We start from the raw sequence: 17,717 nt of genomic DNA, 5'->3' as shown, positions 1-17,717 counted from the left end.
AAATCGCCGATGATTCCTATATCATTAGTTGAAAGCATCTATTTTCGAGGCCATGTTTGATTGTTTGTTGTGTAGGATCTTTGGAGGTATCGCTTTTTCTCTTCGTTCTTGTTGGTATCAATCCTTTGTATTATTTAATGAATTAATAATTAATCGTTGTGTACTTGTGTCTTCTTGGAGAGCACTGATATTCAATTCTTTATGATAGTTAGATAGTTTGATTAAGGGAAAACATAATTATTGGCTTTCATAGTTTTATCATATTTTATTATGGGTCACTGTAATTTGTTTTCATTATCTTAGGTGTCTATAGTTGTTTGGTCTATATCATTAATTATTTTATTTTTAAATATACTCAGAGAGATAACGATGTAATACCGAGGGTATTAAGTTGGCTAACATGTAATTAACTCTATGAATTGAATGTTAAAATAAGAAGAAAAAAAAGACATAGCAATCACAAAATACAAAGTAAAGAAGATCAATTGATATAGTGAATGAAACTAAAGTAGAGGCAAAGATATGAGTTTTGAAGTCTGTAAAAACAAATGAAATAAAAATTAACATCCGTTTGACGCGCAATAAAATGATGTTAGTTACCCATAATATAATTTAGCATAATTAGAGCTACATTATCATCCCACTTGGTATAATTCAAAATAAAGGGACTAATATTATAGATGAAAAAATATAAGAACTTGGAATAATGAAAAAAAAAATACAAGAATCAGTAACAAAACATGATAAAATCATGAGACTCGCAATTGTGTTTTTCCATTGATCAAAACAACCAGACGTGGTTCTCATTGACCGTACTAATTATTTGCCGTCCCTCTGCATTCTGAAAAATAGTTTATTTATTTCTTTATAGTTTTTTTTGCAATAAAAAGGTACAATTAATAATTATAACTCTTTTATGGTCAAAATCTTCAATAAAAATAAAAAAACAAAAACATATTCCCTTCATCTTAAATTAGAAAATAACGTGAAAAGATTGTTATTTCAAAATATAAAATAATTTGAAAAAATAAAATTATATTGGTAATGCTTTTTAATATTACTCTTTAAGTTTGGCCAAAAAAATATATTACTCTTTAAGTAGAAAAATAATTGAAATGATTATAAATTTAAAATTATATTAAATGAAAAGTATTTTTAAAATTTTATATTTTTATTTTAAAAAACGTTAGTTTATAAAGTATTGTCATTAAGCTTTATTAATATACATAATTTTATATTAAATTGTCTTACATTTTAGGCAGGAAGAAGTAATAAATATTGTAGGTTGAATTAATTATGAAATATAATAAAAATATAATACCAAGATAATATATATGTAATTTGTATTCTTTTTTCTTTTTATTCAAGGTATACTCACAGCCAACAATCATAAAATTAATTTTTTAAAAAAATCTGAACGTTATTTAAAAGATTGTCATTTTTCAAGTAATATTTTTTCACACAACTCCTCTAAAAGTCAAACTCTAAAGTGATATTTAAAAGATTCAAATTATTACCATCTGTATTACATTTACTTGCTTATGCAATCTGTGTATGTTGCAAGTTCATTTTACTTTTATATAAGCCATGCCTGAACTTCCAACGGTACATGGTCTGAGTGTTCAGTTTGTGAAATGGCAAAAACAAAAAAAACAAAAAACAAAAAACAAAAACAAAAACAAAAAAAAGAAAAAGATACTCCCAAACACAAACATTTCGGAATGGAAGTGGTCCAAAAATAATAATATGATGGAAAAAAAATAAAATCATTATTTTTTGCCAGAAAATATAAAATATTATTATATTATATAAAAGTAAAATCCATAACACTATGAATAAATACCATCTGCCCTTCAATTGTGCGCCCTTTTAATTTACCCGTTATTGTGTAATAAGGGCACTGCTCAGTTAATTTTAAGACACATTCCATTATCATCAGTTTATCATTATTCTGTTTTATGGTTATCAGTTATCACTCCAAATTTTTTTAAAAAGAAAATGATTCAGGGACAAGTTTACATTTTCTTCTATCTTAATTATTTTTAACATTTAAATTATTAGTGGAGATTGTGACGCGTTTGTCAAAAGTTTAAAATGCAAAGATCAATAGATCAAATGGTCAATTTAATATCAAGAGTTTATAATTACTTTTTATTTTGATAAAATCATAAGAACTAAAATTTGAAATTGTGACAAGTCTAAGGTCATGCTTGATAAGCCATCTTAAAAGAAAGGGAAAGTCCATCATTGAAAATAAAATTATTTATATATATTTTTAAAGAAAGGGAAACTTACTTCCCTAAAAATAAACACGACTTACAATTTGCGACAATGACAGATAATTCACAAGCTGCTTATTTAAATAGAGATGATTTCATTCAAATACTATCAACTAATAGTCCAAGCTCTCTACATCATGAAGTCAAAACCTGTGATTATACCCTATAACGGCAGAAAATACACATAGCAAAAGACTATGCTTTTGCCCTGAAGCTACAGAATGCAGAAAACACAATATAGGATAAAGGAGGCACTAAACTGCACAATGATGATCTTCACAAGCCTCACCAATAATACATACATATATATGTATATGATGCTGCTAGCGATGAATTTTGCCTATTGCCAGTGATCGAGTGCAAATATTTATGAGCTAGTTCTTGCCATTGAAATCCAAGAAGTCCGGGCCAGGCTGCCCGTTGAAAGGCTGTTCAGCGGATGACGGAGGCATGCTGACCTGTGATTGCTGTTGTGCCTGCTGGGATGGAGGATTTGCAAGATGTTGCAAGGCTAACTGAGAAGCAAATTGAGAGAGAAACCCACCATAAGAAGGGTTGCCATTCATGGCAGCAATTTGACTACTTTGTAGCTTCAGGCGTTGTAGTTCTTCCTTCAATGCTTCATTCAGAGCTGTGACCACCCATACATGTGTCTTCGTTAGTATTGCTACTTTGAAACAAAATATGGGAAAGTACAACTTCGATTTTCATCAAATGATACTATTTTGAAGGCATAAACAACCCTGGAACCCAGCATACCATCTCTAAGCTGTGCTTGTTGTTCCATAGCCTCTAAGCGCAGTTTAAGCTCCTTGTTCTCATTAGTCAACCCTGTAGTGTCTCTCTGCATCATATGCGACAAAAATTAGCTTTCTTCTCTTCAGCTTTTTCCACAGAAGTACCCACTTTCATGACATTTTAGGGTTACATTTTTTCTTTTAAGAAAAAAATTAGACGTTGAATCTCACATCTTTCAATCAAATTATATAAGGGGCTCCACAATACATGTACGTCGGACAGAATACTCGATGTTCCCCATGCCCCAAATAAAGACAAGAACCTTTACCAACTTGCTATGCAGTGGCAACAAATACTGCTTCATTTTAGCCATTAGATTCTACATCAAGACAGTTAATATTCCTCCAAATAAAGCTAGCTTTTACAGTAGATAACTGAAACGTCATAAAAGCACAAATCGTGATGAAACAATTTAGGAATCTCACTTGGCTCAAAGCCAACATTGTTGTCTTAAATAAGTAAAATCACTAACGCAAACCAAAATTTTGCTCAGGCTAATGGTAGTACAAAATTTGCAACTATATAGACACTGGCGATCAGAGCTTCAAGTTCATAGTCAGATTATCAATTTGAAGACAAAAACATACAATGTAGAAGGAATGCAGAAGAACTTAATTCCTGTCCCCATCTCCGTCATGAAGACCAGCTATAGACTTTTGAGGCACAAGATACGGACACAAGATAAACTTATGAGGCACTTTGTCAGCTACCCATACAATTCTCGAAAGTGTCATTGTTGAAACCCAAACAATAGCAAGCAAACAAATTCAAATATGATACTAGGTTTGGCAGTACAAGCCAAGGAGTGATGCAAGATAAAGGAACTGATGACACAACTGACCAGTACAGAACGCAGATCAATTCCAGAAAGAAATGATTTATGACAGGTAGTTACGTTGTGACACGTCACAGAGAATACAAGATGAAAATTTGATTCCACTGTCATGCATCACTTACAGCTATGTGCATGACTCCAAGACCTGTTGATGACTTTTTATTAATTCTAGTTTCCACATACCATAGTAGTAGGTTTCAACTTCCATGTTAACAAGGAGTTGTTGAATATCTATGTGAGAAAGTATTGCTTCTATAATTGTACAAGTTAACTGTGGTCCAAATTTCCCAAATTACAAAGAACTTATTTCCGTTTTGGTTTGCCAAATTACAAACAACTAGCATACACCTGTGTCATAACTCAGCCCATTACGCCTCACAGTAAAGCAGACATTTTTTTCAATGGAGTATATGAAGCTAAGAAGAATATTAAATTTCTTTTAAGAATTTTGATCATGATGATCAAGAAAAAAAAAAAAAAAAAAACCTTTTGGCGTTAAATCGAAACTTGAGTGACAATTTTGATAACAAAAGTGGACTTCTGCAACTTATGAAACCTTCAATATCTTCAGAATTTCTTTCATTTTCATCAAACCTATTATGAAATCATGAATGATTACCAATTTTAATCATACACATAATCAGGCCACACAGTTTGAGTCGCGTTGCCTCTAATATAAATCGCCAGATGGATCAGGGATGCCCTTGTATCGGTGCCTGCATCCCCAAACTCATGAATCAAGTCAGAAACACTGGTTTGTAGCATTCCAAAAAAAATAGAATTAGCTTTTTTGTCCAGTCCCTCATGAGCTGATGGACTCAATAGCTGAAAGTGAGTATCTTAGCTGGATAAGTCTTAAAACTCCCCATCCTCAAGCATCTATACTTGATTTGTTGGCCATGCTATGAGGTATTTTATTAACTTATAAATTTGTCAGATTACAAAGTAACAAAGTTATGACTCGTGATTTTGTTTGTAATATTTGTACTTTCTTTCTTCTTCTTTGTTTCAATTCCTTATTTATATTTTATCATTTGAGCCCTTTTTTGCCCACACAAAATTTATTTAATATGTTTCAAGTGGTTACCATGTTGTCTTTGAATAGTAAGATGCAATATGATTTACGATTCATGATTAAAAAATGTCCCGCGCCCGCCTTCTCATGATTGGAATGGTGAATTGTTGACTACGTTCCATATACGACAATACTGGAAGATAGGGATCCATCAGACCAAACTTTCAAGAATAGCCAATATCCCAATTCCTTTATGAACTAAGAATATGTTTCCAACACTAAAAAGACACCAAAGAGTGGGAAAAAAAAACGGATGAGCCTATTCGCATGACCAGTATTAGTTAATAGGCGAGGACTTCCATCAATTGCGATGAACTTGGTCTGGTCCTCACCCAAGTTATCAAATTTGTAATCTACAGATATATAAGAACTGTAAAGGACATACCTGAAGCATAGTAACCTGAGCAGAGAGGTTAGTTGCTTCATTTTGAAGCGTCTGTACCTTCCTTTCCAGCTCATTTGTATACCGAATTTTTCTCTCCTTTGATCGCGCAGCAGATTGCCTATTAGCAAGAATCCTGCAACATAGAATTTATCTAGTGTTATTACATTAAGTTCATAACCGAAATTTCTTCTACAGTTTTTAACCCAAACACCATTAAAACATTCGACAATGAATAAAAAACATCACGAGATCAAAGTCAAAATATTTTTCTATAGTTTCATTACTACTGATCACCAAAACAAACCTGATAGCAATAAAATCGCAAAAACGATATATGTAAAAAAAAAAACGGTTTTGCCCAAAATTCAGTTGAAAATATTGAAGTAGCAGAAGTAGACTGATCAACCTCCGAGCTCTCTTGGGATCAACGAGAGCAAGTTCAGCGAGCTTATCGGGAGCCATGGCCTTCTTCACACCGTCGATGGCCATGGAAGAGTCGGCCTCGAAAGACAAAGACGATGACCCATCCATGGAATTGCTGTGCCTGTGATGACCCCCTCTTCTCTCCTCCACACCTTTCCCGCCAAGTTTGTCGCCATCAACACCACCAGTCAATCCCAGGCCGTTGAAAAAATCAGAGTCCATTGACAAGCTCCGGATATGACCAACAGGGGAACCAGCGGTCCTGGACCGTGAATTCCTGCCGTTGGATTCCTCCGACGGCTTCGAGACCAAATCCATGGCTGCAGGCATGTCGCTGTGGGGTGCCGCAGCAGCAGCGGAGAAAGGCGAGGCGTTGGTGGAGGTGGAGTTGGGCAGCGCCGGCGAAGGAAGGTTGGAGATATCGAGGTCTGACGGGTCGAAGAGGAGGAGCTCGTCGAAGTTGGCGATGCGGAAGGAGGTGTCGGAGTGGGCCCTACGGTGGTAGGACCCACGCTGTGGGGCGTCAGGCATCTGCTCGAGGTCCACCGTGATGGGCGGCTTTCCGACGAACTTGGGGTCCATGGAAGAAAACAAACTGTGGTGGTCTCGTTCTTCCAAAAGCTGGTGGGTTGGGGAGGGGAGAGAGAGATTCTTCTGGTGGTGGTGGTGGTTGTGGTGGTGGGGTATAAATGGTGTGCGTCTGCTTGCGGGAGAGGGAGTGACGATTGACTAGGCTCAGTGCCACTGTGCCCGCAGAAGGAACTGCGTCTGATTTTTGCACAGCGTCACCAATTCTGGCGATGGTGCTTCAACTGATGATGAATCACCAGAAACTTTGTTGACTTCACCCTGCCCAAGAGTTTATTGTCTGCGTACCGCGCAAGATTAGGTATTTATCTTATCAATTATGCTATGCGCCTCCTGATCAAATAAACTGTCCGTGATGTCAAAAAATAAATAAATAAACTGTCCATTTTTTGACCCCTTTTTTTGTATTTTTACTTTCAAGTACTCCTATGTGTTAATATTAATGGTGGATGTCTCTTTTAGCCAGATTCGAACGTCAGGTAATGAAAGATTAGCCCCTTCTATTATATATAATTTCTGTTAATTTATTTTTTTTGTCTTGCATTAGATATTATTCAAAATTCATGTTATAAATGTTTTACACATGTGCCTGTATTTAGTAATTTTTCCCAACGCCTGATAAATAATTTTACCATCCTATAACATTTAATTAGGGGTAAATTTTGAAAAGAAGAAAAAAAAATTATACTCAACTCACTTCATGATCTTTTGTAATTTTAACAATTGGATATTATATTTAAGGGAGAAAATGTATTACATTTGAGTTTTATCATGTTAAATTAAAATTGAGCAAAATACTTAAAACTTGAGTTGGTAATTAAATTAAAATTAAAAATACAAACTGTGGTTTAGTATAAATTTCCTTTGCTTGAATATGATTTGATTGTATCAAATCCAAATAAATGTATTAACATAATTTAATTATTTCAACCTAACTAAATTGGATTCTAAATCACTAGTCATCAACATCAACACTAATATTAATACAATCAGTTTATTTTCAAAATCCATGCCTTATACATTATCCAATGACTAGTTATAATTCAATAAAAACTTATAAATTATAAATAAATTTCTCAGTGAGAATCAATTTTTATTTTCGTTCATGGCGGCCAGGTGTCCTTAGACCTTAGGGCACAAATAATTCTGCTCCCTTAATGTATGACTAATTTACTCCAAGTTTTTGTCAAAGCTCAAACAATCCACAAAGGAAGCGCTCCCAAATCTCATTGTTTGAATCAATTTTTTTTCCGGCACAGAAAATTTTGAGAGCCCACCAAAGTACAAATGTCTTCAAATTCAAAAGGCATATATAAATGTATCAACAGATCACTTAATTACAAGGTTCTTAAATTAATAACATGATTTCTATTTGTTATATAGATAATACTCTTTTCGTGCCGAATTATAAAATATTTTTAAACACAATTTCATATATAAATAAATTTCATTAAATACACCTAACAACTTTATCTTTTCAAAATAAAAATATAAACTTTCAAAAATACCCATAATTTAATATATTAAAAAGAGAAAAGATAAAAATTAATTATAGAACGAGAAAGAATAAAATTAAAATTGACACATTTAATGAAACCTTAATCTATCTAAAGTGTATTATATTTTAGAATAAAAAAACTCTTTTAAAAATATCCTATAATTTGGATGGAGAGAGTATACAATATTGGCAATTTTATAATATATCGTTGAATTATATAAAATATACAGAAAATTTATTATTCATGATCCATAAACTAGATAGCTCATTTCAACATGACAAAGCGCACATCTTCTTGTAAGATTATATATATATATATATATACACAGAGAGAGAGAGAGAGAGAGCATAGTTGCATGATAAGTGGGTAGAAATTGAGCACAAGTCCCAAAGTTGTTAGGCTCATAAAAGTTGTGTAAGTTGGGTAGAAGGAGGAGATTAGTAAACTTGTAAGGATGAAATTTGTAGGCATTTGCATATTTAAGAAAACACAAAAATATTGCAATTAAGAAGATGGGAAGCTCAAGCATGAGCTTCAAGACCCACTTCAACACTGAGCTCCATTCACCCACTTGGTCATGCCAATTCTCTTGTGCCACAGTTTCAAAACCTGTTAATTCTCTCAGGGGAATTACAGCACTCAAGGGTAAATGACTAGAGCGAATTCAATATGAGAAATATTGTAGAGTTTGGATTTTATCAATGGATTGATGGAATCGCCACAGCAAAAGGCAAAATAAAAGTGGCCATTACATCGCAAAAGGCTATTAATCACTATACCAAAAAGTGAAGAGATAGCTTAAAAGTCCAATCAAACGTAGGGGATACATCAATTTACTTAAGAACGGGATCAACTATCAAGGACATGGGACCTTCAAAATCTTCCTTGCTATGCAAGCATGTTCCCCAGACGACCCAGGTGTTAGGTACACCCAAGAATGTTGACATTCATAGAATCTATCCAGCTCTTGCTACCTCTCAGCTGATTTAAAGCTCTACTACTTCAAAATCTTCTTAACCTGGTTATGTGTTGATCACAAGTTATTATATCCTATGATCAGGGTCATGAAAGTTACCACACCCCCTTCTTTGGGAAAAGTAGCGAACTTTAGCAAGTAAAGTTGTCCACCAGTATCGCTTTAATCGCAACAATTTATTTTACTTTAATTGGAGATCATTATCTTCAAATTTTCAAAGAGGAGGAGGCTTCATATCATCCTTAAGAAAGAGTCCATTTCTATTGTGCCACAGGATCATTCATTACTTTAACAGATGGGGACTTACTAATGAACGAGGAGCAAGCTCATCAAACTTACTTGTTGCTTTTGGTATGGGATCACTGGATTCACCATTGCGGATCGTATTCAGAGAAAGTTAAAACCATATTTTGGTGCCTAACCACAAAAATAGAATTAACAATAAGAGACGAACATAATCAACAAAGAGGGGAGGTTGCTATATTAAAGGAATTATATTGCAATTTGAATGTGTGGATAAGATAATCTTTTCTTCACCAGCCTACAACGGCAACACCATTCAACGGGAGAGAATGAGAGATGCAGGAACGTACAGTGAACCCACTTAACATGAGTTCCGCCTCCCTCCTCATTTTACAATCTAGTTCACTGTAAAAAAAATCCAAAACATTTTAAAAAAAAAAACAATACACATTTTATAGCAGTTACACCATTATGTAAGATATAGGGAGTGGTGGGGCCCACCAGGTGAGTCCCACCACTCTATTTATCTTTTCATCGCTTGATCCAAACAATTATAGATAAAAAAAATATTAATATCAAAAGAATTATGCTAACTCAATGTTTGTCTTCATTTGTTAATATCTTCTTTTTTGATGCACAAAGGAAAAGGGAAACTACATAGAGCAATCCTTATTCAGCGAATGCCATTTGTTAATATCTTCAATTCTTTGTATTTTACAACATTTATGAACTTCTATAGCAACCAAACTATGCTACAACTAAAATCAAATGAAAAGATAGAGGGCTGTGTACCATTCTATCTCTACCTTTATATTGCATGACTTGAACCATTGTAGAGAATCCACAACATTAATATGTCAAATTATAACAACTTAATGGTTATATTCTCTTTCGTTATCTTTGATTCTCTATATATTTTAATGTTTTGAACATCTATTGCAACAGCACAGTGCTATGAAGAAGAAAAAGATTAAAAAGGAGGGTGAGGCTCACTTGACATCTTTGGTTATATCCTTTTGGTGTTGCATTTTGATTTTCTTTTCTAAAACATAAAAGGTTACTTTGGGAGTGATATAGGTATAAGATTAGGCCAAATTGGGAAGAAATTAGGATAGGCATCAAGGAAAGAAGTGTAATTTCTAGCAAAGAATGGGATAGGTGCAACTGTAGACAAAATGGTTTTAGGACAGATAAGATGGAGTGCTAGATGCATGCATTTTTATCTGAAGCTAGATATGATAGAGTCACGGCTAGATAGAAAGCTCTCAAGTTTGATAGGAGAACTTGGCAAAAAGGATAATTTACAACACTAGATAGGATTCATGAAGCATAACTAGTGCTGGATGTAAAGTTAATATTTAAGAGCGCAAATTTTAAAAGAAAAGAAAAAACAGAGGAAGAAACATGTTTGGTCTATGAGTTAGGATGTCCTCTGCTAGGGTTTTGCATTTTCGATGCTTGGGAGGCATATGGAGGCTTCAGTCACTTGGGTAAACTTCTTAAACTTGTTTTCTACCCTTTAACCCTCAAGTTTTATGGTTTTGATGAGGATTTGGTTGATAGATGAAAATTAGGGTTTGGCAACTAGGGGATTTCGATTTTCTTATGCATCTAACTACCTCTTGGGCTTGTAATAACGTAGGTGATAAATAACAAGTTGATATAATTTTATCCTTTTAATTTAAGCTTTTAAATATTTATTTGACACTAATTACATTTAATTAAATATTATTTGAATTTATTAGTCAATATTTAACTTTAAAATTTTAAATACCTAAATCTTGTGTTTTAAAATATAAATAATATCTTTGATATTTTTGTACATTTGTTATTTTATTTTATTTTATTTGTGCAGATTTTTTGGATCTAATTTAAAAGATATTGATGGAGATTATTTTGAATAGAATAATATGAGCATACTTAAACATTAAGTCAAGAATTAAATCTTATAAATTTTATTTATATTTTTTGAGTTCTTTAATGTAATTTTTAATTAGGTCATTAAGGATAGTTTTATTTTTTTAATAAATTATTAGGTTTTCCTTCAGCGTTGTACGCACATGCTTTGCTTAGCCACAAAAATCACAGACAGGGAATTTAATAAAAAACGCACTGCTTTTGGGAATAAAAAGTGATGGATAGAAACAGTGGAGAAGACGGAGGATTGGAGGGCAGCTGGGGCACGCACGCGACTTCTTCGTGCAGTGGCGATCGCTCTTCATCTTTTTCCATTCAATACTTCCTGATAGCTTTTTCTCCTTTTGTCTGTTGCTGTTTCATTTATAGATTTATAAAGAATTAATTTTGTTAGTGTACAAACCATGACCCTAAATTATAACAAGACTCTTTGATATTTAGAGAAGATTTTATTTTAATTTTATTTTAATTTACTCTTTTTTTTATCTCTGAATTTTATATTTTAATTATTATTACTGATTGTTAATTAGAGTAGCTTTATTATATAATTTTTAGGTTATATATTTTATTTAAAATTTTACTTGCTATAATCAATTAATATAATAATATAAGAGTAATTTGGCTTAATTTGAATAATTATTCATACTTTGTTTCTAGTGTGATTAATATATAAACAATTGTTATGTTATGGATTAAGAAAAATTTAATTAATTTATAATTTTTTTTAATCCTTGCATCATAATTTGAGAAAAATATATAATAAAACTAGACTAATAAAGTTAAATAAAATTAATTTATTTTGTAGATAAGAAATATTAAGTTTAAGTGATTGGGTTGTGATTGATTGTGCTGCCTATGCTTGGTAATTTTTTTAGTTGAAGTTGCTTTAGTTACTTAATTTTAATTTATTTTTTAAATTAATTTTGACATAAAAAATCTCCTCATTATTTAACTTTTCATAATCCTAATTCAAGTAGTTAATCCATTAACTTTTAGAGAGATGATCTAAGTTGTGCTTTATTGCAAAATCAAATTTTTAATAATTTTAGTGCTATTCGATAGTAGTGCCAGTAGGATTAAAGAGTAAAGGTAACACTGGTTTTATTTTTTCATATACATATAAATCATGTGGTTTGATTGGAATTTTGCCACGACCAAATATGATTCCTGCAACATTCCAATCTTTTAAATCTTGGTCTAAATATTTACTTAAGAGTTTAGTTGCCTTTTTTGGTGAATCACGGTACTTTAGCAGGATTTAAAGATTTTGGTCATGACTGCCTACGGACACGAGTTCAACGAAGGTCATCCATTCATTGTTGAACAACAAACAAGCAAAATTGGCCTTCAACGTTTGCCTACATGCGAGAAATAAACATGTACAACCATTCAGATTTCATTGTAAGGTATAGGATTTGGATTTCTCTCCTTCTTCGTTTTGACCAATGAGAATAAGAGCTATATGGGGGTTATGTTGATTGGCAACATTGGATCTGATATTGGGTGGATTGAAGATATTTTCTGGTTTCAAGAAGTGATTTTAATCTTTCCTAATAGGCTAACCTCATTTGGGATTCTAAGTGGTTGATTTTAAATATATTGGTTGTTTGGGCAAATCCTAAGTTATTAAAGGAGCAATAGGGAATCTCTTAGCATTCAATGACTTAGAACATTGATTAATTGGTATGGATAACTTAGTTATACTAATGTTTCTAGAATATATTTGGGAATGTCACATCCTCAATATGGTTATTGTTAGATTGATCCTTTTGGAAGAAATGATTGATTTTGTATCCATTTAAAATATATATATATATATATATCATTCTATTACTTGCATCCATAATGTTGGACTTAGCATATGACTTGTGAATTGACATATATCTAAGACCATTTCTTACTACATGGTAATTTTCAATCCCAAAATTCCCATTCATACAGTTAGGAAGGGCAAGGGTGAGGCATATAAAGCCTATTATTCCTTATCCATTACCATTATCCTCAGCCCGAAAGTGAAAAGGTAAAATAGATAAATGTATTTATTAAACCATAGTAGCTAGACCGTGGAAGGTAGATATACAACTCCATGATTCCCCCATCTAGAATAGAATGCAGAGAACCTTTTGTAATTTTATAAGGAGGCTGATCATGTGGACACTCTCTAAAATATAGCCTAGGGGTAATAGAAGGAGGTGTTGGGGTAGGGATGGAATTTGATGTTAATCATACATATTAATTACATGATGAATTATGAATTGGTAAAGTATGGAAACTCTTTTTTGAAATGGTTAGACATTTGTTAAAAGAAGGAAACCCTATTTCGAAACTATTTTCTATATACAATACTTTTGAGCATGCATCCCTTTTTATGAAAACATATTGTATTGTAGTATGCCTATTTAGATTAGAATTTCTGTTTGTTATTGAGATTTTGTATTTTACCCCATTATATTTTACCCCATTCTAAGATTTTTCAAGTGAGAATTATAACGCTTGTGCATGTCGTTTTTTGGCCAAGTGTCATTATTATGTTGGTTAATATTTTCTAGTATTATGACACCCCTTAATTTTGGGGCTCGTTGGTTTGTTTTGTGGGCTCGAACCCTAATGGGTCACCTCATCATAGAGGAAGCCCCTTCTTCTGCAATGGGCCTTTTTGTTAAGTATTATAGATGGATTTCCTCAAGGCAAGATCCTAGTCTAGGCTTGTCGCTTTTGATTTGTTTTAGAGTTGTGTAAATTGTTAGCTTAGTTTTAATTAATCTTTGTATTTATTTTTAGGGGTGTTACAATTACTTATGATATTTGAAATGATTATGTTGAACTTGATACCTATAATTTTTCTTGAAATTTTGTGTTGGAAGTTTTCAACATGCATGATATTCATCTGGCTATGGAAGTTGACAAAAAGCCCAAGGCTTCCCTATTTGAGCTACATCCACAGACAGATAAGACACAAGCTATCTTATCCATCATTGGATATTGCTAGAAATGCAAATGCACATCCCCCCTCCCTGGGTTGGTCCTAATTATAAGGTAAAATTAATTAACCAACTTTACAATTTTTTAAGGAATAGTGGTTAATATTCTTGAACTTGTAAAAAAAAATAACTTTCCAATTTTTCCCTTCACTAAAACTAATAACCATAATAAAAAGTGTATCGAAATTACAACTCGATGCTATTATGAAGGGGCAAGAGGGGAAAAATTAATTGTAATGTCTTTGGCCTATATTTAAAACTAAATAGAAATTTAAAACGTTGTCCCATAATTATAACCGAAGGGAGTAAGATGTTACAAACAACTGCACTATCCTATAAAGATAAAGAAAGACAGAGAGATGGGTGAGGCTTACTTGGCATGCTGGTCTACCACTGTATCTCTCTCATCATTGTATTGTCCAAACCATTATTGAGAATCCAAAACATTAATATGCAAAAATTATGCTAATTCAACGTACATCGTCTTCTTTCATTGATATCTTCAATTCTTTGTATTTTACATTCTGAACCTCTTCAATTATTTGCATCTCTCTTTATATATGCACAATCCAAACTATTGTAGAGAATCAAAAATATTAATATGTAAAAATTAGGCCAATCAACTTAATGTTTGTTCTCACTCATTAATATCTCCAATTCTTTGTATTTTTTAGTATTTTGAACATTTATAGCAACACATTGTGCTAGAAGATAAAGACTAAGAAGATTAGGTGGGGTCACTTAAGTCTCACCACTCTATCTCTCTTTCTATGCACCAACCAAACCATTGTAAAGAGTAGAGAATCTAAAACTTTAATATGTAAAAATTAAGCTAATTAAATCAATATTTGTCCTCGTTTATTAATATCTTCACTTCTTTATATTGTTAGCATTTTGAACATTTACTGCAACAAATTGTGCTATAAAAAAAAGGTTAAGACTGAGAGGAACAAGTGGACCCACCTAACACATGGGTCTTACTGCTCTATCTCTCACTTTATGTACAAACCAAACCATTGTAAAGAGTAGAGAATATAAAACATTCATATATAATAATTAAACTAATTAACTCAATGTTTGTTCTTGTTTATTAATATCTTCACTTCTTTATATTTTTTTAGCATTTTGAACATTTACAAAAACAAATTGTGCTATGAAGAAGAAAGACTGAGAGGAACAAATGGGCCCACCTAACACGCGGGTCTCACCAATCTATCTCTCTCTTTATGCACAAACTAAACCATTGTAGAGAGTAGAGAATGTAAAACGTTAATATTTAAAAATTAAATCAATTAACTCAATGTTCGTCCTCATTCATTAATATATTCAATTCTCTATATTTTTTTTAGCATTTTAAACATTTACAGCAACAAATTGTGCTATGAAGAAAGAGAAAAACTGAAAGGATCAGGTGGATCCACCTAACACATGAGTCTCACCACTCTATTTCTCTTTGTATGCATGAACCAAAGCATTGTAAAGAGTAGAGAATGTAAAATATTAATATGTGAAAATTAAACTAATTAACTCAATATTTGTCCTCGTTTATTAATATCTTCAATTCTCTATATTTCTTTGCAATTTGAACATTTACAGCAACAAATTGTGCTGTGAAGAAAGAGAAAGACTAAGAGAAATAGGTGGGTCCGCCCAACACATGGGTCTCACCACTCTATCGCTCTCTTTATGCATGAACCAAAACATTGTAGAAAAAAAAAATGTAAAACTTTCATTTGTAAAAATTAAACTAATTAACTCAATGTTTATCCTCATTTGTTAATATCTTTAGTTCTTTTTTAGTATTTTGAACATTTACAGGATCAAATTTGCTATGAAGAAAGATAAACATTGAGAGGAGCAGGTGGGCCCACCTAACACATTAGTCTCACCACTCTATCTCTCTCTATGGTGCAATCAAAATCAATATGTAGAGAATCCAAAACATTAATATGTAAAATTATGCTAGTTCAATAACGTCCTCATGCGTTAATTTTCAATTCATTGTATTTTACAATGCTTTGAACCTTGGGGTAGAAATAGACTAGACCCTTAATAAGGGCCTACAAAACTTAACTAACTTTAAATCTAGCCTAACTTATTTATAAAATAAACTCAAACTAAATTCAAGCTTTTAACAAAACCTATTTAGTTAAATAGGTTAGGCCTATTTTTTCAAGGCCTAACCTATGAGTCCAACAAGTCTGCCTATTTGCACACACACATATATTATGTAATATGTTACAAACACATCAGTTTCACCCTTTAATTTTTAATCAATCTATTCTTGCTTTTTTTACTTTTAGTTATTTTTCAATCATATTGGATTTCTATATTAATTTTAATGTTTTTTATTGTTGCATTAGTCCTATCAATTATTATATATTGTAATTGATAAATTAGATTATATATTTTATACTATAATAGTTCTAAAGTATATTTGAGATGTTTAAAACTAAATTACAAGCCTATTTAAAAGGTTTATTTTAAGTAAGCTTTAAATAAGTTTTAGGCAAAGCTAAACTTTACGTAAGTTAAAGCCTAAACTATGAAAAAAAGCCTTATACAAGCTTAAGCTAAGTTCAAACTTTTAATTTATAACACAGGCTCAGGCTTATTTAATTAAACCTAACTCGACCTAATCTATTTTTACCGGTGATTTTGCAGTAACGGCACTGTGCTGTGAGGAAAGAGAAAGACTATAAGAGACGTGTGGGGCCATCCTTCTTAAGTCTCGCGTTTCACAAGTTGTGTACTATTTTATAGGTGATGTTTTCTGCACTGATAAAAGAATATATTAAAGGCTCAATCCTTTCTGCCTTTTGTGAATCATCAGCAGATCAATTTCGACATCAAGTAGGTTTTACTTGAATATGTCGACCTCAAGATCTAATACGATCATCTCTATATCAACTAGATTGAACTCGAAGTTGAGCAATCTGGATCTTGATTCGGAGGAACAAATATTGAGCATTCTTAATGATGTTGATGATCTGTTGAAACTCAAGCATGCCAAATTGGAAAAACTCCAGATCACTCATGACAAAGTTGAGGTAATGAAGAAAAATTACTTTTTTGATTGCATAGAAAGGCTAATACTTTCAATTGTTGATGAAGTTGATGGAATATTAATAGCATCTATCACAAGTATGCATATTGTTGCCCTTAAACTGAGCGCTATGGAAGCTTTTCGTGTTTAATTTATTATATTATCCTCTTCCTTTCATTACTGGGATTTTGAATAAGCCTACAAAAATTCCTTTTTCCCCCAGCATTGAGAATCATTAACCCTAAAAAGCATTGATTTGGGGATTTTTTATTTTTAAAGAAAAGGAAAACAGCAAGTAGGAAAATTTTGCACTTATCATCCACTTCATTTTCCCCACACTATATATATATATATATATATATATCATGGAGCCCCGTTTTACATATCTATGTTTATGGAGTTAACGGAGAGTCAGGAAAATTAAAGGTGAGATATTGAACAATCTTTGAAACGCCATCATCAAGGGCGATGTTGTATCAAAATAAACTTCAAAAACTAAATTAAAACTCGAATACAACTGTGAAACTTTAGGGAATAAAAATAAACTGTTGCCAGAAAACAAGACTGAAGTGGAAGACGAGATAGAGTATTCTTCACTTCAGGGTGCTAGATCTGCCTTATTCTGAAGGGTAGCTTCAAAGTTCATAGAAGTCGAGCACAAAGTTCTTCTAT

General features: G+C 32.3%; 1 protein-coding gene across 1 annotated transcript; it reads right to left on the bottom strand.

Annotated features, from left to right (window-relative positions):
- Positions 1 to 2,354: 2,354 nt before the first annotated feature.
- LOC129295223 (transcription factor VIP1-like) lies at positions 2,355 to 6,672 on the bottom strand. Its single transcript, XM_054933713.1, has 4 exons — positions 5,779 to 6,672; positions 5,373 to 5,505; positions 3,039 to 3,123; positions 2,355 to 2,910 (listed from the first exon to the last, which is right to left on the bottom strand). Exons 1-4 carry the CDS (start codon positions 6,375 to 6,377, stop codon positions 2,654 to 2,656), a joined length of 1,074 nt encoding a protein of 357 aa, XP_054789688.1. The 5' UTR covers positions 6,378 to 6,672; the 3' UTR covers positions 2,355 to 2,653.
- Positions 6,673 to 17,717: the final 11,045 nt, after the last annotated feature.

The sequence above is a fragment of the Prosopis cineraria genome, unplaced genomic scaffold (assembly GCF_029017545.1).
Source record: "Prosopis cineraria cultivar Desert tree isolate PC_DT_omini unplaced genomic scaffold, ASM2901754v1 PC70, whole genome shotgun sequence".
Taxonomy (NCBI): domain Eukaryota; kingdom Viridiplantae; phylum Streptophyta; class Magnoliopsida; order Fabales; family Fabaceae; genus Prosopis; species Prosopis cineraria.
The sequence above is the reverse complement of the archived record's forward strand: the minus strand, read 5'-3'. Positions and strand labels throughout refer to the sequence as shown.

Bases quoted from the DNA above. Each gene is read 5' to 3' on its own strand.
- LOC129295223 (XM_054933713.1), bottom strand. From the start codon at position 6,377: ATGGACCCCAAGTTCGTCGGAAAGCCGCCCATCACGGTGGACCTCGAG. The intron at 5,506-5,778 runs GTTGATCAGTCT...TCTATGTTGCAG, and splicing joins GATCCCAAGAGAGCTCGGAG to GATTCTTGCTAATAGGCAAT. The intron at 2,911-3,038 runs GTATGCTGGGTT...GGGTGGTCACAG, and splicing joins ACAAGCACAGCTTAGAGATG to CTCTGAATGAAGCATTGAAG.